This window comes from Seriola dumerili, unplaced genomic scaffold, assembly GCF_002260705.1.
Source record: "Seriola dumerili isolate Sdu_G_001 unplaced genomic scaffold, Sdu_1.0 BDQW01000002.1, whole genome shotgun sequence".
Classification (NCBI taxonomy): Eukaryota; Metazoa; Chordata; class Actinopteri; order Carangiformes; family Carangidae; genus Seriola; species Seriola dumerili.
Window position 1 is genome coordinate 1,434,513 of NW_019174257.1, and position 23,703 is coordinate 1,458,215.

Genomic DNA, 23,703 nt, shown 5'->3' on the forward strand with positions numbered 1-23,703 from the left:
AGAACACCTGTTTATAGTACATGCAGCCATGTTCATGTGTGTATGTATGTCCAAACATGCATGTGGTTCCATCGTTGCTCTCAGATCAGAGCAAACTACCACTTGGTGGTCAGTTTGACCACAGGGTTTGGCTCTCTCCGCCCCTTCTTGGTTTAATGTTTTGTGAGACAGAGTGACAGAGACAGAGAGAAATATCCCTGCCTACATGCACCCCCATGCTGTTTATTTGTTGTTTTGTTTTTATATTCCTTTGCTTCAGGGTAATTGTGCATTTTTGTGAACTTTGGGCAACTGGTCTTCCACTTATCTCCAAATGCCATCCAAGCCAGGAGTAGTTACAATCTTCATGAACACATCATGAGAGTACTAAATAAAACATGAGACCACTGTTGTCAAATCTGATATTAACCACTGCTCTCCCTTTTCTCCTCTCCTTCTTCTCCTCAGTGTGCTTGGACAACTGTAAGCATGGTGCGTGTAGCCGCCAGGGACAGTGCTGCCATGACCAGTGCCTGGGTGGCTGTTCTGAGCCAGGTAATGCAAGTAGCTGTGTGGCCTGCAGAAACCTCCAGCATGGGAACACCTGTGTAGAGAAATGTCCTCCTGGATACTATGTCTTCAGGGGTTGGCGCTGCATCAGCTTCTCCTTCTGCCAGGTTGGTAACAACTGGAATTTTTAAGGCGAACTCATATTATATCATATTATATATATCATATATTTAGCACAAATGTAGATATAGTAAACTCATGCACTTGTGTAAACATACATGTTTTGTGTTTTGTTCTTGTTCAAATCCAGGAACTTCACAACCAGTGTAAGCAGACGAAGAAGTTGAACCAGGATCGGGAGTCGGGCTGCTATGAATATGTCATCCACAACGGGGCCTGTATTACAGAGTGTCCTTCTGGATACACCACTATAAACTCCACTACGTACGTCTGGCTCACACACACATACATCTTTAATGCCACCATCAACACAGCTGTGTTATTGATAGTGGCCCATCATTATATGATCGGAGATGTAACTGTCACCCACAACAAATCATCCCACTGTGACTTCAGCAGAGCAAGTGAATTGTGGTCACTGAACACACTCAATAACATTTGCACACAAGAGATGATGGATTGGAAGTTGATCAAACAGAAAGGCAGAGGTATTTTTCCCCTATGGAAAGTCTCCTCTCCTCTGTGGAGAAGCAGCTGTGTTGCTGAGAACAAATTCTGAATAGACGTAGTACAAGAGCAAAGAAAAGGGCAAAACATCACCTGCTGTTTGCCTCTTTGGCGACTGTAAGCAGTGCTGTTTAGCTGGTTAATTTGTGACCTTGCAGGCGATGAATATGATTATTTCAACTATTTTGGATGTTTTATTCTTTTAGCTATGATTTTAATTTTGCTGTTAAAAAGCTCTTATCAAGTCAGTGTTTCCCAAAAAAATTTTATTCTCTTTGTGGTGGTAGCTGACTGGGGGTGGTGACACTTTCTTAAATTAATTATTAAATAATACTCTATATAAGATGTGCCTCTTATTAAATATTTTTAATATTTAAAAAAATATTTTAATTGCCAAATGCTTTGTGACAAATGAATAAATAACTGAAGAATATATACAGCTTCATTGCTTCACGTTGTATCCAACAAATAACCATGTATTGTGATTGCTGACTTAGCTCAGTGCTGGCACATGCATGCAGCATGCTCCCATGCGCACCCCAAATCACAGGCACACAGAGGGCCACAAAAGACTAGTTGATAATGTGAATGTTTTAAAGCCCATGAGAGAAACCACATTGTTAAAATTCCCTATAAAATTCCCTATCTCTTAATCTCTACTGTCAAGTATCTTGAAAAGACCACATATGATGTTTGTAAAAACTTGAATACAAAGTACTTAGTAGTTAATCATTTCAGTTGAAACTTTAGTTGTATGACTCACAAAATAAAAAGCAGTCAGTTAATGTTGGTATGATAAGTTACGCAGTAGCACCACATACTAATATACCATACAGTCACGAGACTACATAATTTCATCTGCAAATAAATTTTCTAATCTCAGTTTCTGTAAATGAGTCCCTGGTGTTTTCACAGGACACATCATGTTCTATCCTCAGTGGTTACACAGCTGCATCAAGTCAAAGCCGGATCAAACTGACATAAAAGAACAGAGTTTTCTAAGCATTTAAGTATGCAGATTATATGCATATATTTTGTTAATTTATACCTTTTTTTGTTGCCTACAAAAAACACTTTTTTGTCAGCATTGTGCAACATTTCTAATCATACTCAAGTATTGATTATTTTAGAAACAGCCTGCAAGGGTGCACTGGAGTGAAATAATGTGACTGCGTCTTTATGCACCCAGCAGCCAATTATTTTCCCATTGGAAGGATTATTCAGTAGTAACCTGGGTTCAACTTTACAGTCTGTCTGGGACCTGTTTACTTAGTCTGGTTGAGCGGTTCACATGAGATAATTTGTGAAATATGTAAATTATATATATGTAAGTGTAATTATATATATGTAAAATTATGTGTAATAATAGTAAATTCGCAATAGGAAGTGTTGATTGATAGTGAGGATTTGGTGGATGTATTGAAAGTCAGATATAGTCTTGAGCATATTGTGCGCTGACAGTTTTTAAGGTGGTTAGAAGAGTGTGCCACACAGTTGGTCAAAAGCCATTTGTCCTTAAGCACACCGAACCTCTTATCTTAATATAAACGGCCCTGGATAAAAGTGACAGCCAAGCGCTTTGAATGTAAAACCAACCTCAAAACACTGTCTAGACCTCACCTGGCCCTGTTTAGCTCACAGCTTTGTCTGCGTGTGCAACAAGCAAGGGCATGACCTTATTTAGCATTCTTACTCGTAGTAAAGGGGGGTAGAGGAACATCACTGTCTTCCTCATTTAGTGTCAGTAGCAGTTGCTAAATAAGGAGGACATGTTTTTGTTTTGGGGCCAAGTACGTGTTTTGAAACCACTACTGTTTGCATTCTTTCAAAACACATACATCGGTTTGGGCTAAAAGGACAAAACATTTTCCAGTGGAAACGTGATGGATGAAATACTTCTGGCAAATCTGACAAAACAGCAATGACAGGAGCTGCCAGGCTAGTCATACTTGGAAAAAAAAACATTATCACATGCCAAGACACATACCAAGAAGAAGAAACGTTGTGTATTTAAGCTATGATAGAAGTCTTCATTAGTATCAGAGCATTACTGTTTATTTCAGATAAGGATAAAGAGAAGGAGGAAAGATGGAGGGAGTGAAAAAGAAGCACAGATAGTTTTAGTTTGTTCTAATAAGAGCAGGTTGTCGGCATCACTTAAATCCACAGGTGGCTGGATGATTGATGGTGTTTGTATGTTTCTGGTATACCTGTATGTTTGCATGTTTGTATTTGTGTGTATTTATTTGTATGTGTGTGTGTGCGTACATCTATTTGAGTGTTTATGTGCACAGAACGCATTTCTGACTACATTAGCTTGTTCCCAGTTAAGTGTATGGTCGAGTCGCTTTTTCCAGGTGCAGGCTGGAGGGAAATGTCCACTGTGTCCAGATGGAGAGTGGTGTATATGGTGTATATATAGATGTGTTTATTAAGTAAATAAAACACACGCATGTGTGCAGAACTTTTAGTACACTCAGCAGAAATGGTACAGAGATTTCAACCTAAAATGACTTTCTCTAAATGTATTTTGTGTGTGTGAGTGTAAGAGAGAGATTGACTTTCCCTTGCATGCTGCCAGCCTGTAGGGATTATCAGGTGCTTAGACAGAAAAGAACATTGCTTTAAGTCTCAGTCATACACCCTGAGGCATAAGGCAGAGTGGCATCACTTATGTCTGTGTGTTTGTTTGTGCGTGTTTGCACACAGATGTATGTGATGTGTGCTGCACATTATGTGATAAACAAGACTTTTCTTTTCCATTGGGATTCTGTTGCAGTTGCAACATCAGGTATGTTATGTGTGTGTTTGTGTGTGTGCGTTGCTGCTATGGTTTGGTAATAGCAAGAACAAGCGTCATCACAGTGGCTGAGTCAGGCAGATGCTACTCCCAGACACACACACACCCAGATAGTCAGGCACACGGCACACATCATATAGATGCGTACACACACACACACACACACACACACACCAGTGAGGATTGAAAAAGAGTAGGATGTTCGACAGAAATGGAGACCCAAAGGTTTGCATCATGGTGTTTCTGTGATGCAAATAAACTGTTGGATAGTAAAATCCTGCCTCCCTTTGGTGTTTTTCTATAGTATTGTGCTAATTTTAGAATTAACAAAATACTAGTGTTAGTTTGGATATTCAGAATATAAAGTTATTAGTATGTTCGATCAAAACTGTCTCATGATTCTGACATGCGAACTGTCAGGTCAGCACTTTGTATTTTTGATGATAAAATGCACTTCATGATAAAAATATGTTTTTACATATACTTTAAACATGTACGCTGCACCATTAATTTCTACACACTGTAGCTGCATCGTCTGTCTCTGCTTGTCTCCTCAGACAGGTAGCTGTGCACTCCTGATATTTGGCCATCACTCGCTCACATCTACTGTATGAAAAGAGGTTGCTCATTTTTCCTGGAAGCTGTGACGGCACAGTAGTACAGATGTGTGTGTGTGTGTGTGTGTGTGTGTGCTTGTGTGCACTTGGTCTGGTTCCGCCAGGCCTGGGCCCAAAACCAAACCCAAGCGTCAGCTGCGGCCTCTGTTCTAGATGGTTCTAGCAGACCCTGGAGCCCAAGTCACAGAGTTCAGCCGGACAGATAAACACTGTCCCTTTAAGAGCTGCCGTTGGACCCAGCCTGTCTGCCTGTGTGTCTGTGTTTTTCAGTACAACGGCCCAAAACATTCTCTCTTTCTACACTGCAACTAGAGCGTTACTTTTGAGGAGCTGAATATACGATTTTCCATGTGGGAGAAAAGAGAGAGGGAGACATGCAAAATATCCTCAAGTTTTTCTTTTCACTGTTGTTTGAGAGAGATCATTACAGTGTGTTTCCATTCATTCAGAAGTCATAGAGGGGAAACAATGATTTGGCCACCGATGGATTTAAATTATTAAGAGCATGATAAGATGGAAACTAGGAGAAGCCAGGTGTGTAGTGGGTCATTTGGCTCTCTCAGGGTGGACAAGAAAAGCCAGACAAGGACCAAAACAGCACCCCTGGGATCCAGTGTTTCATGTCACTATGGTGAATAGCGTCTATAGCATGCCCTGGCGGTTTGGGGGGTGGGGGGTTGCTTCCTGGAGAGGGGGCTTCTAATAAGAGTTGCATAAACATAGAATTAAAACACTGCGGGCTTACAAATGGCAGTTCATGCGGAGCTTGCATGGACCCCTCACAACAGCATCCTTTGTTAGTCGTTCCCTTGGCACAGGGTCTGCTTTGTAAAGGTGCCTGTTAAGGCTGCTGTTTGATGTCATTGTCACCTTAACTTTGAGTTTTGAAACTCTGATCAGACTGCTTCAAAATCCACTCAATGGCAGATTTCATCCCCTGCCCTCCTCTGATTTATAGATCCATTTTTCAAGAAATAAGATTTTGATCCAACGTTCCTCCCTCTGAATAAACGTTGGTGGGTGAGGAAACCTGTCATGTAGTGCTAATGTTGGGAGCTATGTTGAGGTCGCCCACCAACCAAAATAAAGCACTTTAGTTTATGTGTAAGGCAGCCCGTTGTGGTTAGGGGTGTCAAGGCTGGAAGTGGAATTAAAGAGAGGGATTATGTTCTTTCAAGGGGGCTTCAAAAAAAAAGAAGTGCTCATTTGTGAATGAAGCATCGGTTCCCTTTTCTCTGTATGGCATGTACCCGGCTGCTTGCTAGACAAGGCCTGCCTTTTGAGAATGAATTTCCTGAAAGGCAGCACTATTAAGGCCTCATTGCTCAGTATATGTGTGTGCATGTGATCACATGCACAAGCACATGTTTGCAGGAAAAGTACGCAACTCATAGAGCTGAGAGAAGGAGAGAGAAAAAGAGCGAGATAAACAGAGGAAAGCCTGTTGGGAACTGCAGCTGGTGTTTCAGTCATGATGTTTTTGTTGTCTGTGATTGTGCATTCGTCCGTGTGTGTGTGTGTGTGTGTGTGTGTGTGAAGCAAAGGATGAGAAAGCTCTCTCCTCTATCACTCAGCGCTGATAAAAATAAAGGAGGCTCAGATGTGGATGAGAGATTGCGTAATCTAATTCTGCTCCTAAAAGCCTATAGAATCACTGTGGGACTTATCAAATTAATTGAGAGAATTATACAGATTCACCTCTGAATACATCACAGCTCACTCATTGAATTGCAAGGTTCTGTTTGGTTGTCACTCATTTTAAAAGATCACTTTGTGAAACCTTACACTCAATAATGCTGATTTTCAAGGTCATTTTTTCACTGTTAAGTTTGTTTTCACACAAATTTCATACATCTTCCAATCACTTTAGTAATTAGAAAATCTTTGTTCTTTAATATTTTGTGAAACTTATAAAGGTTGTGCTTTCTGTGAGCATATTTGTTAAATATGCTCACAGAAAGCAGAGAACAGAACTAAAACTTAGGAACAAGGTGAAAACAAGAGCTTAAATATTAGGCCAGATTTCTGCCGGTGTTTAAAAGTCAGAATAGATTCCATTGAGTCGAAGAATTTTTTTTATCATTTAAATTCCTCTGAACAGATTCAGCTTTGTTGTTTGAATATGCCATGTCATTCTCGGTCTCAACCCACGCCACAACAGTACGTCACTGAGAGTTCCTGCCTCATACCATCCAGTCCTGCGCCATTCCATTTCTGATATCTGCACGCAGATTGTTTTTTTTTTTCTGCTGAAGGCATTTCTCTAATTTTTCTGCGATGTCTCCAAGCGTCGTGACACTTGGCTTGTTATGTTAGAAATAATTGTGACATCGGTTGTTTGCACGGATGAACATTGCAGCCTTAGTTGTCATGCAGCTTTGTATCATAATCACATTTTGATTAACTGCATATAATGTCCCTGCTTTTCTGTATTGATCTGCATTAACAATGCATGAAATTTTTTTTTTCATGTGACGCATACACACGCACACGCACACGCACACACACACACACACACACACACACACACACACACACACACACACACACACACACACACACACACCTTCACCTCATCCATTGGGCTGTTGTTGTTGTGTTGAAGGTCCTAATCTGTGTGCATGTCTCTGTGTGTTTAGGTTGACCTGTTCGCCATGTGCAGGCCTGTGTCCTAAACTGTGTGTGGGAAATAAGACAATTGACTCAGTAACTTCGGCCCAGGCTTTAAGAGGCTGCACTGTTCTCCACGGCAACATGATCATCAAGATTCGAGGAGGGAGTGAGTACTACTACACTTCACCGCCTGCTGGGCCTCCTGTGGAGGTGCCAGTTCTCTCGCCGTCTCTGTCTCCTCCTTCCTCCATCAGTCTGTGTTCCTCTCTTCATCAGGACTTACATTCAATTAGTTTGTCTGTCTGCTTGTACATTCATATGTGTGTATTTGTCTTATCATATGACCATCTGTCTGTCTTCTGCCATCACCTAGTGGATATCAATATAACAAACTGTCTGTCTCCTCACAGATAACATAGCTGCTGAGTTGGAGGCTAGTTTGGGCCAGATTGAGGAGATCACAGGCTACCTGACTGTACGCAGAGCTTACGCCCTGGTCTCCCTCTCCTTCCTCCGCAAACTACGCATCATCAGGGGCGAGCATCTTGAGGCAGAGTAAGTCCTCTCCTCTCCTCTCCTCTCCTCTGAAGGGATATTAGTTTAAACAAACAGTATATTTCATTTCTGTCTTCCCATCGTCTCTCTTAGTACTTTCGCCCTCTATGCGCTGGACAACCAGAACCTGCGAGAACTGTGGGATTGGTCCAAGCACAATCTAACCATCCAGCGTGGTCGTACATTCTTCCACTACAACTCCAAACTTTGCATGTCAGAAATCAGAAAGATGGAGGAGGTAACGGGAACCAAGGAGCGCAACCAAAAGAATGACATTGCCGTACGCAACAACGGGGACCAAGCCTCCTGTAAGATAACCGTTTATGGGCTTGATGATATCACATCTGCCACTATGCTTATTTCCACTACATTTCTGATTATTCTTATTTTAAAATGTTAATATTTTAGTCCTTGTGTGTCTTGTTCTAGAATTTTTTCATTGTTGATTGTTTCAGTCGTCAGACATATCTACATTGGTTTTGGTTAATTATGGCTGGGTATTGCCTTGTCTGCTGTCCACTTTGCTCTTTTACCCTATGCATGTGCTGAGCATCGTCTGTTTCGTCCCTTAGGTGAGACCAAGCTGCTGAAATTCACCGTAATCAAGACCACATCAAGTATGATTATGTTGAGGTGGGAGCCCTTTTGGCCGTTAGATTTCAGAGACCTGCTGGGATTTATGGTTCTCTACAAAGAGGCGTAAGTATTAGACAATAAACAAGGATTTTTTTCACACCACATCATAGAACAGCATTTAGTCTCATTGAGCAACGGCCATGCTCAATTTGACTGGCCTTGCTTATTCTCACTGAAAAACATATCAGAAATTAGAGGACTTAGATCTGAAGCTGACTCTGAGTAGCTGGTTCATTTCTTCTGACTGCTTTCTTTCCATCTGCCACAGGCCATATAGGAATGTGACAGAGTTTGATGGCCAGGACGCGTGTGGCTCTAACAGCTGGGCAATTGCTGATGTTGATCCTCCATCCCGTTCCACGGACGGCAAGAAAGTGGAGGATCCGGGGCACTTAATCCGACCATTGAAGCCCTGGACCCAGTATGCCATCATGGTTAAAACCCAACTGTCTGCATCTGATGAGCACCAGGTTCATGGAGCCAAAAGCGAGATCATCTACGTCCGCACCAACGCCTCCAGTGAGTTTTACCTCATTAAAAAAATGCACACATTTCTGAAAAGTGTGTTTTTCTTTTTTTTTTTTTTACAGACTTTGTACTTTGTTCTGGACATTGTATTCAATGGAAACTGTTCAGCTGGCTGTAGAGAATATCTGACTTTACAAATGGATGTTGAAGTAATTATATACAGACTCACAATTTTTTGGACTTGACTTTCTTGACCTAAAATTACCCTGTGGAGTTTACTCTGGAAATAAATACAGCTCTGTTTACATTCAGTGTCACTCACCAAAACACATTGTGCTGTGTCTTTCAGGCATAACAAACATGCTGAATGCATTTCCTTCTTCATAAATAATTTGCAGCATGTTTTCCATATTTTAAGCCGGCATTGTTTACATCTATGTTTGCTTGGTAGCAGTCCTCTATCCACTCCCCCACCCCCACTATGTTTCTTGGGTTGTTATCGCTACCAACTGTCAATCATAGTAACAGAGAGAAACCCTGGTAGGAATGTGAACAGTGTCACCTCTACACACATGCATAGAAAATGTGCAAAACAAATGGGGACCTAAGCGACTCATTGCCCCATGCAGTGGTGCCACAGGCAGTCAAGAATCCTCACTCCACAGGAAACCTTCAGGCAATGAGAAGCAGTAATGAACTGATCAACTGATTCATTTATTTGATTTTGAATGACGTTTTGAGTGAGGCCTTTTGTAGGTGCAGTACAGTTTAAATTGATATTATTACATTTAACGCAGTGACTTGTTGTGTCTTTTTGCTTTTTGCCGGTGGTCCTCGCAGGACTGGGGTTGTGTTTTTTTAGGGCTAAAGTCAGTGTGAATGAGGCCTAACGTAATATAATACCAGTGCTGTCCTGACTATTATCTCGCTGTCTTCCTCTGTCCTTCTCAGAGCCCTCAGTGCCTCTAGACCCCATCTCCTCCTCCAATTCCTCCTCCCAGATCATCCTGAAGTGGAAGCATCCAACCAGTCCCAATGGCAACATCACCCACTACCGGGTCATCTGTCGGAAGCAGCCCGAGGACAGTGACCTCTACAAGTTCGACTACTGCCTGCAAGGTCAGTTTCCATAGGTTGCCCAGGGGACTTTTTGCAAACAAATCAGCTGCTGCTCATTTCACATTTGTGTCTCTGGCTTTCCCTCACGTCTGTTTCTCCTACCCAGGAATGAAGCTGCCGTCTCGTACCCCGACTCACCTGGACAGTGAGGATGAACAGAAGTGGAACCACACAGATGAGCCCACCTCAGGAGGCAGGTGCTGCGCCTGCCCTAAGACAGATAACCAGCTAAAGAAGGAGCAGGAGGAAATAGAGTACCGCAAGACCTTTGAGAACTACCTCCACAATGAAGTCTTTGAGAGCAGGTATACGTCTCGGATTGTGATTAAATGTTACAGTTCATGACCTTGTGTCAGCATCATTTTCACATGTAGAGTCTTTGTCTAGTGTTTTAGAGTGACGGTAATGTTTAAGATCAACAGTAATACAGTTTACTTCACTTGTTACTGTCTGTCATTTTGTCATTGTAGCTATGACTAGCTATCACTGAGATCACAAGTGACTTAAGTCACTTTGGTTTTCCCCAAAGGTTCTGAGGGAATCTTTAAGTTTAAGATGCCAAAAATCATTACTTCTAAATGAGGCTGAAGTGACCAATCAGTAATCGCAGTAGTCCGGCTATATTTATGAACTGGAAATTTCAAACAAGTACAAGCCAAGGTTGAGCTTCTTTCTTGTTACAGTGGCCACATTAATGTCACCTACAGTACTGCAGAGCAGTCTGGCCACCACTTTTAATGAATTTGTCCTTGTCTAAAAAACTTGTTTACATTACATTTGGTGTCACAGTGGCACCAAGAAAAGCTTCTCGAGTTGTTGTTTTCTGTATGTGGCCATGCAGCAGCAACACTGGAGACCCTCTGTCCAGCCACACTGTATCACTCCGTTTTTTGGGGTTATCCAGACCCTTGTTTTTGTACTGGGCACTACTGTGGGGGGGCTTAGGGTGGGGGTCGCTGATTGTCTGGGCCCCGGTGCCCCTACCCTCTCCTCTGACACACACACACACACACACAAACACCCACAGTCTCTCCCTCCACTTCCCTAGGGGAGTGATTACTGTGCCCATTATCATTCATGCCAGTCAGGGGTGCAGTCATGCAGATCGCCATTTGGACACACGCAAACACCCAAACTCACACACACCTTAGCTGCATTTTGAACCCATGCCACTGAATTGGACAAGGTCAGCTCCATATACTGAAGTACAGGGGGAAAAAAACTCCCTGTGCTGTCTTTTTCCATCACGCAAAGGGATGAAAGAAGCTTCGTGTTTTTCTCCTGCCTGAGCAAGTATCGCTTCAACATTAACTTAGTCCTGCACTTGACTGTACAGTGAAGGAGAGGCTCCACTGCAGCAGCTTGTAGTAAAGTGCATCGCTCAAGGACACTTAATGGTGGAGGAAGGAAGATGGTTCTATAATTCATAAATACTGATTCTGCTGGAGCATATACAAAGGTACACTGCAGGACTTCTATGTCTTAATTTGATTCGAGTTCATGGCCTTCGTGGTTGACCTCATCTGTTAGCCCCTGAAAGTAAAGTGGACTTTACTCATTGGCACCACCCAGTGGTGAGGGTTGGTAGGTTTCTCACTAGGCAGTAGGTGGTATTTGTGGATAAATGTCATGCAGTCAAACTTGCCACACACTGTAAAGGTTAGTGTGAGCAGAGGTCTTCTCTGGCCTCCTCCACACTACTGCTCCATCTGCCATTTGCTGAGTCCAACACACATGAAATGTTTCTGACTTTTGTGCTGAAAATTTATCTTGGCTTGCTCGAGACTTAGTGGAGAATCGAATCAAAAAAGAACTTCTACAGGGACTTCAAGACTTATTTTCTCCAGTTTGTGTTTTGCTGAGCTTTTGCTAACAGATTTACCCGTCGCTCTGTTTCTCCAGACCGTCTCGGAGACGACGCTCAGTGGGAGTTGCCAACGCCACCCAAACCCCTCACTTCCTTACCACAGCCCCGAGCCTGCCGTTTGGCTCCACCACAGCCAGCCCGGAAGACGATGACGAGGAAGGATCAAAGGTCTCAAACACTTAAGTTTTGTATACCGTGCAAATTAATATCTGTATATCATTCTTGTGTAGATGCATTTGCCGATCATATGTTGTTGACTTTTCCATCCTATCTTTTGGGTTAAGATAAGCTCATGTAAAATAAGAGATGTCCTCTGCTCTGCTAAATCTGTACATTCCTTTTAACTGTGGCTTTATCCATGGTAATCAGTGAATTTAAAATTGTCAATCTCTAATTTACATACTGTTTCTTTTGAAAAGCACATAAATATTTGTTTTGTCTGAAATCACTACCAGGAAAATGGAAGGAGTACTATATTCCTACGTAGTATAGCCTCAGAATGACATAGGAAGAGGATGAAATATTGCTTATACTGGGCTTTAATAATTTGACATGACTGCAGTGCGAGGGACTTTGGCTGTACCAGTAAATCATTGATGCCAGTGGAGTAATTATATTTCTCATCTTTTCTGCTCAGGTGGAGCTGAAGGTGTTCTCAAAGGAGTCAACAGTCATCTCTAACCTGCACCACTTTACCAGTTATAAAATAGAGATCATGGCCTGCAACCATCCGACAGACCTCAAACGCTGCAGCATGGCTACTTATGTCAGTGCTCGAACCATGCCTGAGGGTAAGAACAAATACAAACCTTGCCATTATATTCACTCACTCGCCGGTTTATTCGGTAACCTACAGCAGTTTAAGCTAATGCAGTCCAATGCAACAGTCCTGCAATTAATCCCACCTTCATGAAGGTTGTAATGTTCAGTTTCTGTTAAAACTGTTTCAGAGAGGTGGTGATTCAACTTTATGCTCATTGCGTAGGATTCAGTTTGTGGTGCTATCTAATTGTATTGCGTTAGACAGGTGTTTCTAATATTTTGTCAACCCCAGGTTTATCAGTGATGGAAAGCTAAATCACAGGATCACCTGTCTGAGATTTCCCCATAAATTAAGCATTAACAAAGGTTATAAGTGATCAGAATGAACTCAAATGTATGCTGTGCACATGTGCCCCCAAATGCAGGGAGTGTCAGATTTCTTTCTAGAGGCAGTCAGAGACCAAAGTGGCCAGACTAAGAACAATATGGAAACACGGTGCCTGATACCGTACATGTGTGTTTTTCTTTATGTCTGGTACCTGCAGAGAAAGCAGACGACATCCCAGGCCCTGTGACCCATGAGATAGTGACAGCCGAGCCTCCCTATGTGTTGATCAAATGGAATTCACCGCGCTCCCCTAACGGTCTCATCATCCTGTATGAGGTGTTCTACAGGAAGGTTGGAGACACAGAGGTCAGTATCAACCATCACCCAACTTTTCACATGTGAGGATGCAGGGAAAGAGTCAGGGAGAGGAGGGATTGTGGTTTCTTTTTTCATAAACAGAAGGAGGCGGAGGTGAGGGTGGGAAAGAGCCAGCAGAAATGATCCTGATATACTTTGTAGGAAGGAGAAATACAGAGCTTAAAGGGAAACAGGCACGTATGAAAACACAAAGGTGAGAGATGGAGTGATCTGGGTAGACTCTGGGGAGAAGATGCAGGTAGGAGAGGAGAGATTTGCTATATCTACTCAAATTCTGTCTGTTCCTTATATGGACGAGATGGATATGGAGAGAGGAACAAAGGAAATATTTGTTGACAAACTCCCTCCCAATGCTACACTGTGTGTGTTGATGCTTTCTGCTGCGTGTGTTTGCATATTATTATGTCTGTGTGTTTGTGCTCATAAGTGCTTGTCTGTGATAGTATATGTGTCTAAGTGTGTGTGTGTGTGTGTGTGTGTATGTATGTGTATGTGTGTGCGCGCGTGCATGCGTGTATGTGTGTGCGTAAGTAAACAACATGTTGTTGTTTACTTGCTGTAAATGTGTGAATTCATCTCTCATTGCTATTCATTGCTGCACTGCCTGACCCTAGGAACCAGTAGCAGCTCTGTTACCATAGTGACAGAGGCAGGAAGGAAGACTAGAATGCAGTGGCAGGGATGGACTGATCTCAGACGACATCTCCAGTGCACTAAGTTGCACTGAAAACACAGCAAATACTGACACGCTGCAGTGGAAACAAACTGATCTGGATTTATATAAAAATGTGTTTGGAGCATGTCAGAGGTTCAGATGAATTATTTGGTTTATTGTGCAGTGGTGGCATATGGTGAGACTAAACACATACGGTGAATTATGGCGAATTTTAACATGTTTTCTAAGCAGACTTCTGACTGACGGGCCATCTAAGTGGCATACATGCTTAAAGTTGTGAATGATAAAACCAAGTTTTGGAGGTTTTCTTCATTGACATCGACCACTAACAATATATTTTCAATATAAGTTTCCATTGAGCACTGAGTACTATACATTTGATATGATACAATAAAATATTTAAACTCCAAATTGTATAAGCCATTTCAGAATTAAGTGCCCTGAAAAAAGTTTACTTCCCAGAATGCATCAGGTTGACAGACTCATGGACATACATTTGTTGATTCCTACATTTTTACTTGTATTATTGTATTTTACATTGTGTTCCATAGTATTTCCACTTCCAAAACATTTCCACCATTATTTTTGCAGACCCAGTGAGACAATGCATAATTATTGATGTGCTTCCCAGTGTGAGAACATGTAGTGGATCGACTCCAGGTTCAAGAGTGAAGTCACCATCAGTTTGAGATGAGAGACAAAAACACTTGCACTTGCTCTATTGTCAGGACATTGCTTCTCAGATTACTGTTGCTGAACAGGACAAAGGTTGCAAAGAACCTTAATGTGAAAATACAGTTCTGGTAAAATCACTTCCAGTTAGTTGAATGGAGTTAACTTTGATTCAACATGAAAATATTTAGCGTGAATCTTTGACATTATCTTATTATCAACCAAGTTGTTTTGCCTTTTCATTGCAATTTTGAATAATCTTCATTCCCTTGTTTTAGCACTTGTCATTATCCCCCGTGATTCCTCATACTGAAGTGTGTTATTTTTTTTTTGTTGTTTTTTTTTCTTTCAGGTTCACACAGCTTGTGTGTCACGGCCAGCCTACCTCAAGTCAGGTGGCACGAAACTTTCGCTTGTGCAGCCTGGAAACTACAGCGTGAGGGTCCGCGCCACCTCCTTGGCAGGAAACGGCTCTTTTACAGAAACCACTTACTTCTTCATGCCCAACCGTAAGGCGGGAGTTTATATGTCTGACTTAACTGAACTCACATATATAACAGTCATGCATCACTCTCATGCACCTGGAAGTTCATTAACTGCTTATACGTTGATGCCACTGACTCACTGCTGGTTAGAGCAGGCGAGGATGTTTAATAACCAAGGTCTATTTCAGCTCTGTAATTATTGTTTGACACATTATTATTCTTTACTGCGTGAACTGACTCCTCACTTCTGTGTTTATTGCAGCGGATCCGGGTTTAATTTGGATTGTGATTGGTCCAGTCATCTGCTTCATCCTGCTGCTGTTTGTGGGAGGTGGAGTCTTTTGGATCTTCAAGAAGAGGTAAGATCTTAGACTGGTAGGCTCCTTATCAGAGTGATCCAGCCTGTTGGACACGAACTGTGCAGGTCACACCCTATGACATCAGAGAGGCAACAGTGCTTGTCTTGTTTAAAAACTTATGCAGTCTGTTTGAATACTCTGAGCCCAGTAGCTACAAATAAACAAGACAGATTATGTATGAAGCAAGAAGGTCAAAACAAACCGGAGAAAGTTCACGTTTTATTAGCGTTTTCAGCTTCTTAGATGCATTCTATGGTTGTGTTACAGGCAAACAGAAGGCCCCACAGGACCTCTCATCGCCTCCTCAAACCCTGAGTACATCAGTGCTAACGACGGTAAGAAGAGCATCACAAGAAAATGACTAAGATTAAGAAGTACAACATGTTGTGATTTCTCTGCATATCGTGAAATCTATGAACACTGTATTCATAAAGATAGATACTGCCTCATGGTAATTTGTGACAGGTTCATTTAATCAAAATGGTAATTGTCTGTTTGTCTGATTTGTGCAGTGTATGTTCCTGATGAGTGGGAGGTTCCCCGGGAGAAGATCACAGTGCTCAGAGAACTGGGTCAGGGCTCCTTCGGCATGGTGTACGAGGGAATCGCCAAGGACATCGTCAAAGGAGACCCGGACACGCGCGTAGCCGTCAAAACAGTCAATGAATCGGCCAGCCTGCGGGAGAGGATCGAGTTCCTCAACGAAGCCTCAGTCATGAAGGCCTTCAGTTGTCACCATGTGGTACGACACGCTTCGGGAAAAAAAAACGCTTTTCAAACTGTTTCCTCTGACAGCTTACTACTGACTAACAGGGACACTGAGGCAGCCATCACTACACTTGTGAATTACAGTATATTACAGTTTTCATGAACGGCATGAACATGTGTGACTCACAGAATCATGATTCACTTGTTGTGTTGATGCTGCCATATTGACACACAGTTTGACTCCCAAAACAAATGTTTACACTTGGTAAGCAATTGTGCCTACTGTTACTGTTTTATTAAACAACATACTAAGCACCAAATTAACTTGCCATATGTTGTGCTGTCAGCTGGAAAGATCATGTCGAGCAATTTTCCTGCTGATGAAGAGAGAATTGACTTTGTGTACTGATGGACAATTTTTGTACAATTTAACATCAACTCCTTGTGTTTACTAGTCATATTAGTCAGCCGGTGTAAACATATTACAGTTTGCATGCGCATGACCGCATGTGTTTTTCTCGTAGGTACGTCTGTTAGGTGTGGTGTCCAAAGCTCAGCCCACCCTGGTAGTGATGGAGCTGATGACCCACGGTGACCTGAAGAGCTACCTGCGGAGTCTCAGGCCAGACTCTGAGGTGAGTCTCACTGAAATCCCATCTCTGCATTTCAAACATTCCTCCCAGTGTATGGTGGAGTAATGTTGAAGTAATAACTACAGCTAAAGGAAGCTCAGTTCTGATATGTCCACTCATCACCGACAGACTGCATAAATGTCTTTTTGTGTTTGTTTTGTAGAACAACCCGTCAGGCCGTCCACCACCCACACTGAAGGAGATGATCCAGATGGCTGCAGAAATTGCAGACGGCATGGCCTACCTCAATGCCAAGAAGTTTGTCCACAGAGACCTGGCAGCCAGGAACTGCATGGTGGCAGAGGACTTCACTGTCAAGATTGGAGGTACTGTATCCTGCGTTTGTTTTCCTTGTTAGTTCTGTGTTATGGTGTTGTTACAAAGTGTCATTGTCAATAGGAAAATGTTTTATTGTGGTCTTACAGCGAAGGTGTGTTGAGCTCTCTCTCTTTCTCATAGACTTTGGTATGACACGAGACATCTATGAGACTGACTACTACCGTAAAGGAGGGAAGGGCCTGCTTCCTGTCAGGTGGATGGCTCCAGAGTCTCTGAAGGACGGAGTCTTCACTGCCCACTCTGACTGTTGGTAAGGCACACCTGAGCAGTTGCTGTGTAGTCTGTCTTTGCAATCTTGATTACATTCTTGGTACATTTGATCACATTTGCTGTGTGTGTGTGTGTGTATGTGTGTGTGTGTGTGTGTGTGTATGTGTGTGTGTGTGTGTGTGTGTGTGTGTGTGTGTGTGTGTGTGTGTGTGTGTTACTGCAGGTCATTTGGCGTTGTGCTGTGGGAGATCAGTACGTTAGCAGAGCAGCCGTACCAGGGTTTATCCAATGAACAGGTTCTAAAGTTTGTCATGGATGGAGGATACCTAGACCGGCCAGAGAACTGCCCTGAGAGAATGTGAGTAAATACTAATCTGTTTTACCCTTTAACATGAAGTTAACCAGACAATGTGACGCAGTGTCTTGGCTGCAAGTTAAAGTTATAGTTATGATTTATGTGGAAATCTTTTCTGTATTGCAACACATTTACATAGGCGGAAATTTTATCATTCCAAAGTTTTCAATGTTGTTTTTCAACTAACTGACATTTCCAAAATATATTACACTGTCAAATAGTCATTGTTTACATTGGGTACATGCTGCCTCACGTATTGGTAAATCTGGGATAATCTAGCTCTCCAGTAATTATCCTTTACCTCCATTTCTGAATGTCTATGTAATCCGTTTCAACATGGTCCACTACCTTCTATGTGGCCATTTCTCATTCCTGTTTAAATCTTTTTTTCCTGTTAAATACTCTGTTTCCCTTTTTTCTTTTAAATATCTTGACTATTCTTCCCAGGCACAACTTAATGCAGATGTGCTGGCAGTACAACCCTAAGATGCGGCCGATGTTCCACGAGATCATCGAGATGCTGCGGGAGGACCTGCACCCATCTTTCCAGGAGGTCTCCTTCTTCTACAGCGAGGAGAACAAAGTCCCTGAGACGGAAGAGTTTGACCTGGACCTGGATAACATGGAAAGCATCCCCCTGGACCCGTCTTCATACTCACAGAGAGAGGAGAGTTTAGGCAGGGACAGCGGGCCCTCGGTGGCCCTCAGGGGGAACTATGAGGAGCACGTCCCCTACACACACATGAACGGTGGCAAGAAAAACGGACGAATCTTATCGTTGCCCAGATCCAGCCCTTCCTAACATTTCCTGTTTCCTAAACGAACTTGTTTAACCTTCCCTACTCCTTTTACCATCCTTCTTTCTCTTCCAGTCCATTTTTCTGTATCCTTCATGTTCCTCTCATCATTTTCTAATGATTTTCTTATTCTTGGAGAAGCCCTTCAAAAAAGACACAGATCTCAGGACTTTTTATTTTCTTCCTCATGGCTGCCAAACACAGGCAAGCAAGGGATGCAAACATGGTGTAACACTTTTTTAACTTCCTCCACAACACATCAGACTATCTATTACCAGATTACCTATCTATTGCTTTTCACTATTGCCACGTTTCCGGGACTCATCGTGATGGAAACGGAGAGAAAAAACAAACTGTGAACACAACAAACCTTAGACAACCAAGAAGGCTGCTTATGCTCAACCTCCTCAAGACTCGTCCCTCCTTTTCTCCCCCACGTAATCTGCATTTCCACTTTTCTGTGCTTTGTTGTTTTCTCCAAGTGAAATCTTTTTACTCAGATAGTGGCCTTTTTATATGTGGCCTATAAACAAAGAGAAGTGTCTATCAGCGCTTATACTAATTTCCATTTGAACAATGACTTAATCAGTTTGGAACGGTGGGATGACTTGTAAAGACTTGATCCTAGAACAAAACATCTATTCCTAGAGGAATGTTTTCTTTTTGTTTTGTTTTTTTTTTTGTTTTGTTTTTCTTTTTGGTTCTGCAGAATTCCAAACTACACACAGATTCATCGGGTGTTTGGTGAATAGTTTTAATTTATTTACCTTTACTGTTATTTTCTCTTCTCTCTCTCTCTCTCTCTCGCTCTCTCTCTCTCTCTCTCTCTCAGTTTTATTTCTGTGTCCTCACTATATGGCTGAAGGATATTTAAACAGTTAAGAATTGGACAAAAGAGTTCCTCAGACTGACCAATAGCTGCTGCTTTGATATATTTTAGTGGGTATAGAAATATAATGAATCATAATACTATATATATATATATATATATATATATATATAGTATATATAGAATATTGGTATTTCTGTACCAATATTTTATATATATATATATAATATGATATACTGATGTTTTTGTAAATAGTTCATATTTGTAAGATTTGTCATCAGAAGCTTTGCTAGTATTTTGTTTTGCCAGGTTTTTTCTTTCTGGGTTTTTTTCAATTTTCCTATTTTTATAGCCCCAGAAATCACACTAATATACCATCAGTGCTCTCTGTGTCTTAGGCCTCCAGCCCCCTCCTCCCCCGAGTACTCGCTCCGTCTGGATGGGAAAGGGGAAAGCCCCGAAATATTGTCAACTCACTGCATTTTTTGTTCCCACTGAGAGCTGTCAATATTTGGAGGCAACTTTACAAAACGAAAAAAAAAAACCAATGGAATAACCAAAAAAAAAAGCTTTATATAAAAGGAGAATGAGGTCTTTCTAGGTTGAAGTGCACCTGATGTGTGTTTGTGTCCGTGTCTGCTGTCTTTCTCTGGTCAGATCACGCTGGAGTCGAAGTCTGTACGTGTTTGTTATCACAGGTTTCTTATGTCTTTTCATGTGATTGTGCTGGTCGTCAGTGTTAACTGTCAGTGAGGTTAGAGAGTGTATCAAGAGCTTGTCCCGGCTTAGTGATTGTACTTCCTTATGTTAGCGTAACTGTAATGGCTTTTCAGTTGTGTCTGTGCTGCTTGAGTCGGAGCAGGGTGGGAATTACCACCAGCTCTTTAAACCAGAAAGCAGTAGTGTTCCCTTCCCGTCTGACCTGAGATCTGGCACAGGTCAGGACTTCAGTGTAAGATGGAAGGTTTTTTTTAATCAGATTCGCTCATTACAGTCTCCTCTCATTGTCGTTCTGTTAGGTCTGCTATGCACCACACACACCTCCTGCACTCTCTCTCTCTTTCTCCCCCTCCTCAGTCTTCCTGAGGCTTCCCATTGGCTGCTGAACTTGTAGCTCAAAATCAGGCTGGTGGAAATTTCCACGTTTTGTGGTCAAGGGCTGGAGAGAAATATGGAAAGTTCCAAGTGTATTCAGAGTCCACAGCAGGTAGCGGAGAGAGGGGGGGAGTGTCTCCGTCTCTCTTATCTTTCAGTGCGTCTGAGAGAGAGGGAGTGTGAGTGATTGTTAATCCTATTATTCTCTCTGCTATCACATGCAGTTAGGCAGTCAGGACACGGTGTGCAGCAGCTATTTCACTCAGGTCTGACATTCCAGGATTTAGTTGGAACTGCTCGTTCCCTCGTCCCCCCTGTTTTTGCCCGCCTGCTGGCAAAGCTGATACCATCACCACACCCCATGAGTGCACACATGAAAGACTTTGTTTTCTTTTTTGTCCTTCTTAATAATCGATTGCTAGAGATACAGCGGCAGATGGATTTTGCTAAACAATAACTCTAAGAGGAATTTGTTACATTTTTCTGGTTTGTTCCTCCTGCTGGGAATCAAAAACATTCCCTTCAACTGTACCCTTACACAAAGCTACAGAAAAGTTATTGGTCCTCATTGCTGAGCCCTCATTGTGTCTCTCAAGATCGCTAATTCACTACGACTTCCATCGGAGCCCAAAGGCCACAGCAGAACCTCTGTAAACGCTCTGCTCTCACTCTCTAACCACATCAGTCGATGACGTGGGAGGTGATAGTCAGCAGACGATTAGAGATGATGAACTTTTTAAAAAACAATTTTTTTGGGCGGGGGGGGGGCAGACCAGTGTGGTTGCCAATCTAGCGGAACAGCATTCAGCACTTATAGTATAGCCAAAGTGTTGGCAGCTTTCTGCCAACAACAAAAACCCACAGAATTGGAGTCAGAGAAAGCAGAGAAGCTGCCTCCATACTTTACCAGTGCCTTCTCAAACCCAGAGCCACGTCCAGGCTAGTTATATTGGCTAGTATAACACGCACTAACACACACACACACACACACACAGGCCTCTGTGCTCTCTCTGTATCTTTTCTCATGAGGCAGGAGAAGCATAGAAATCAAAGCTCATCTACATTTGTGTTTGTAGGCTTTGTTCTTTGCTGGAAGAAAAGTCTTTGGGGGCAGTTTTTTTATTTTTTTATTTTTTGTGTGTTTCAGCTTGTTGCTTGTTGCCAGCGTAAGGTTTGAACACTAAAGTTCACCCAGTGCTTTAGCGGTGACACTGTGGATTGGCCAGAGTCAGAGACGCCTGAGGTTATGATGTAGATTTTAGCAAATTATTCTTAGGAGTCACAATCTTTGGCTTTTTTTTTTACTTTGTAAATAATCTGTGACATAGTTTGGAAAATAAAAGCAGAGTAAAAAGATTTATAAAAAAAAAAAATTGATGCCCATCAGTTGTGTGTACATGACAGAAAAACGGTGGACGTTAGCCGTTTGTCAGTTCCACACTACGTACTAATACTACACTGATCTTAACAGTAAACTCGTCTGGCAGTTCGTATGCTTTACATCTTTGAGTGAACTTAATATTCCAGTACAAACACACTACATACTCAAAAAAAAAGATAGAATTAGTATGTAGTATGGAAGTGGGACGTAGCTCTCGTCTCCACCTTGACCTAGGTTGCTTATCTTGTGGTGGTGTTCACACGCATATGCAATTTTTAATTAAGATGGTGCCCATATCTTTGAAATACCAGATATTTATTTTATTATGATCATTGTCAATGTATAAGAAGAACACAGTTAGCTTTTTAGTCAAGCTTTTTTAAAGGTGTTTGAGAGTGGAGCGATGTAAAGGCCTAGTTTGTTATTGTACAGGAGGAGCAGCTGGTGGTGAGCGGCAGGAGTGCTAGTTAGTTAGGTAGTTAGTTTGTTAGTGAGTAAGTAATTGTTGTCGTCTTTGTGTTTGGCCAGAGTCTACCTCAGTGAATATGGAGGAATCAGTCTAAAGAGCCTAAATCATCCCCGTCAGTCACTCAATATCCCATCATTTCAAATATTATCACTTTTATCGAACATTACCAACACTGCTGATGAATTCCTTTCCACTGTGGTGTATTAAATCCCTCTGCCTCTTAGTTTTCTCAGTTTCATCTTCTTCTTGTGCCCAGGGGAAAGTTTTCACAGACTCCTGCAGGATGTGGATATTGTTGGGAGCACTGCCCGTCATACTTTGGCACTTGTTTGTTTTTTTTACATGTTCTGACTTTTAAGTCATTGGTGTAGCATTTTAAAGAACAAGCTCGCAAGATATTCAAGTGTTATTCCTCATAATTGTGCCTCTAGCACTTATTAAATGTGGAACATCAGACAGTAAATTGGCTTTAGGGACAGTTTGTCCTTTTGATGCTTACTACAGTTTATAAAAGTACTCACAAGAGGCTTCCCCTGGGTGCTGGAAGAAGCAATGTAGCTTTATTGTGTGCATTCCCCTTTTCCATGTGCACCAATCCTCTGGACTGTATGTAGTAGTGGCTCTACTGGTTTCTGGGGATGTGACATTAGCATGAGTTAAAAAAAAAAAAAAAAAAAAAAGAAAGTCTTGTGACTCTCAAGCATATCTGTGATCACCTACATGCAGCCAAGGCTAACCAGGCTCAGCCATGGACCCTCATGCTTTTTTAAATCACATCTAGACTAATCCTGTTGTCTGTCAGAAGACCCTACTCTTCTTCTTCACTCTGTCAATCTGTCTCTTTGTGGTCGAAACAGTCAACGTTCAAATCCCACGTCTCCTCCAATCGTTGTCGGTTCATTTGTCTGTTTCTCTGTTCAGATTTGTTTTGTTTTGTATGTATATTTTTTCTACTGTGAATATCAAGAGATGACCTTTATTTTCTGTCAATGCCATGGATTGGGTCTGTTGTGGCTGATCAGGACACTGACATCTGGGCTGGTTAAAAAGTTTTAAGGAGGAGGACACCCTCTCCCCCCTCTGCAAAGGACAAAAAAAAGCTGGACTGGGACAATCCTGTGTGCCATAAGAACTATTAACAGACATGAAATCTAGATTGTAACTTTTCGTCTCAGGGAGGCGGCCTGATGCTTTGTGGTTGGAGGATAAAGAGGATGAGGAGGAAGAAGAGCTACCTACCTACCTTTTATCTACTCTGACTGAAGCGCAAGTTCTCAGCATCCTTGCAACAAATAAAGCAGAATGGAGATGATAAGCCCAAGGACAAGTATTCAACAACAAAAACCCAAACACCCTTTTAACAAATCTGAAATATTT

General features: G+C 42.0%; 1 protein-coding gene across 1 annotated transcript in view; it reads left to right on the forward strand.

The window, feature by feature from the left end:
• The window catches only part of LOC111237924 (insulin receptor-like), a 79,828-nt gene extending 60,342 nt beyond the window's left edge, over positions 1-19,486 (forward strand). Inside the window, exons 3-23 of the mRNA XM_022767620.1 lie at positions 448-656; positions 800-933; positions 7,233-7,372; positions 7,617-7,761; positions 7,855-8,069; positions 8,334-8,460; positions 8,666-8,916; positions 9,817-9,984; positions 10,091-10,289; positions 11,887-12,019; positions 12,489-12,642; positions 13,159-13,307; positions 15,020-15,176; positions 15,415-15,511; positions 15,779-15,846; positions 16,024-16,253; positions 16,744-16,854; positions 17,015-17,177; positions 17,311-17,440; positions 17,624-17,758; positions 18,203-19,486. Of these exons, the coding sequence (XP_022623341.1) occupies positions 448-656; positions 800-933; positions 7,233-7,372; positions 7,617-7,761; positions 7,855-8,069; positions 8,334-8,460; positions 8,666-8,916; positions 9,817-9,984; positions 10,091-10,289; positions 11,887-12,019; positions 12,489-12,642; positions 13,159-13,307; positions 15,020-15,176; positions 15,415-15,511; positions 15,779-15,846; positions 16,024-16,253; positions 16,744-16,854; positions 17,015-17,177; positions 17,311-17,440; positions 17,624-17,758; positions 18,203-18,557 (3,470 nt within the window). The 3' untranslated portion in view covers positions 18,558-19,486. The remainder of the gene's footprint in view (positions 1-447; positions 657-799; positions 934-7,232; positions 7,373-7,616; positions 7,762-7,854; positions 8,070-8,333; positions 8,461-8,665; positions 8,917-9,816; positions 9,985-10,090; positions 10,290-11,886; positions 12,020-12,488; positions 12,643-13,158; positions 13,308-15,019; positions 15,177-15,414; positions 15,512-15,778; positions 15,847-16,023; positions 16,254-16,743; positions 16,855-17,014; positions 17,178-17,310; positions 17,441-17,623; positions 17,759-18,202) is intronic.
• The last annotated feature ends 4,217 nt before the right edge of the window (positions 19,487-23,703 follow it).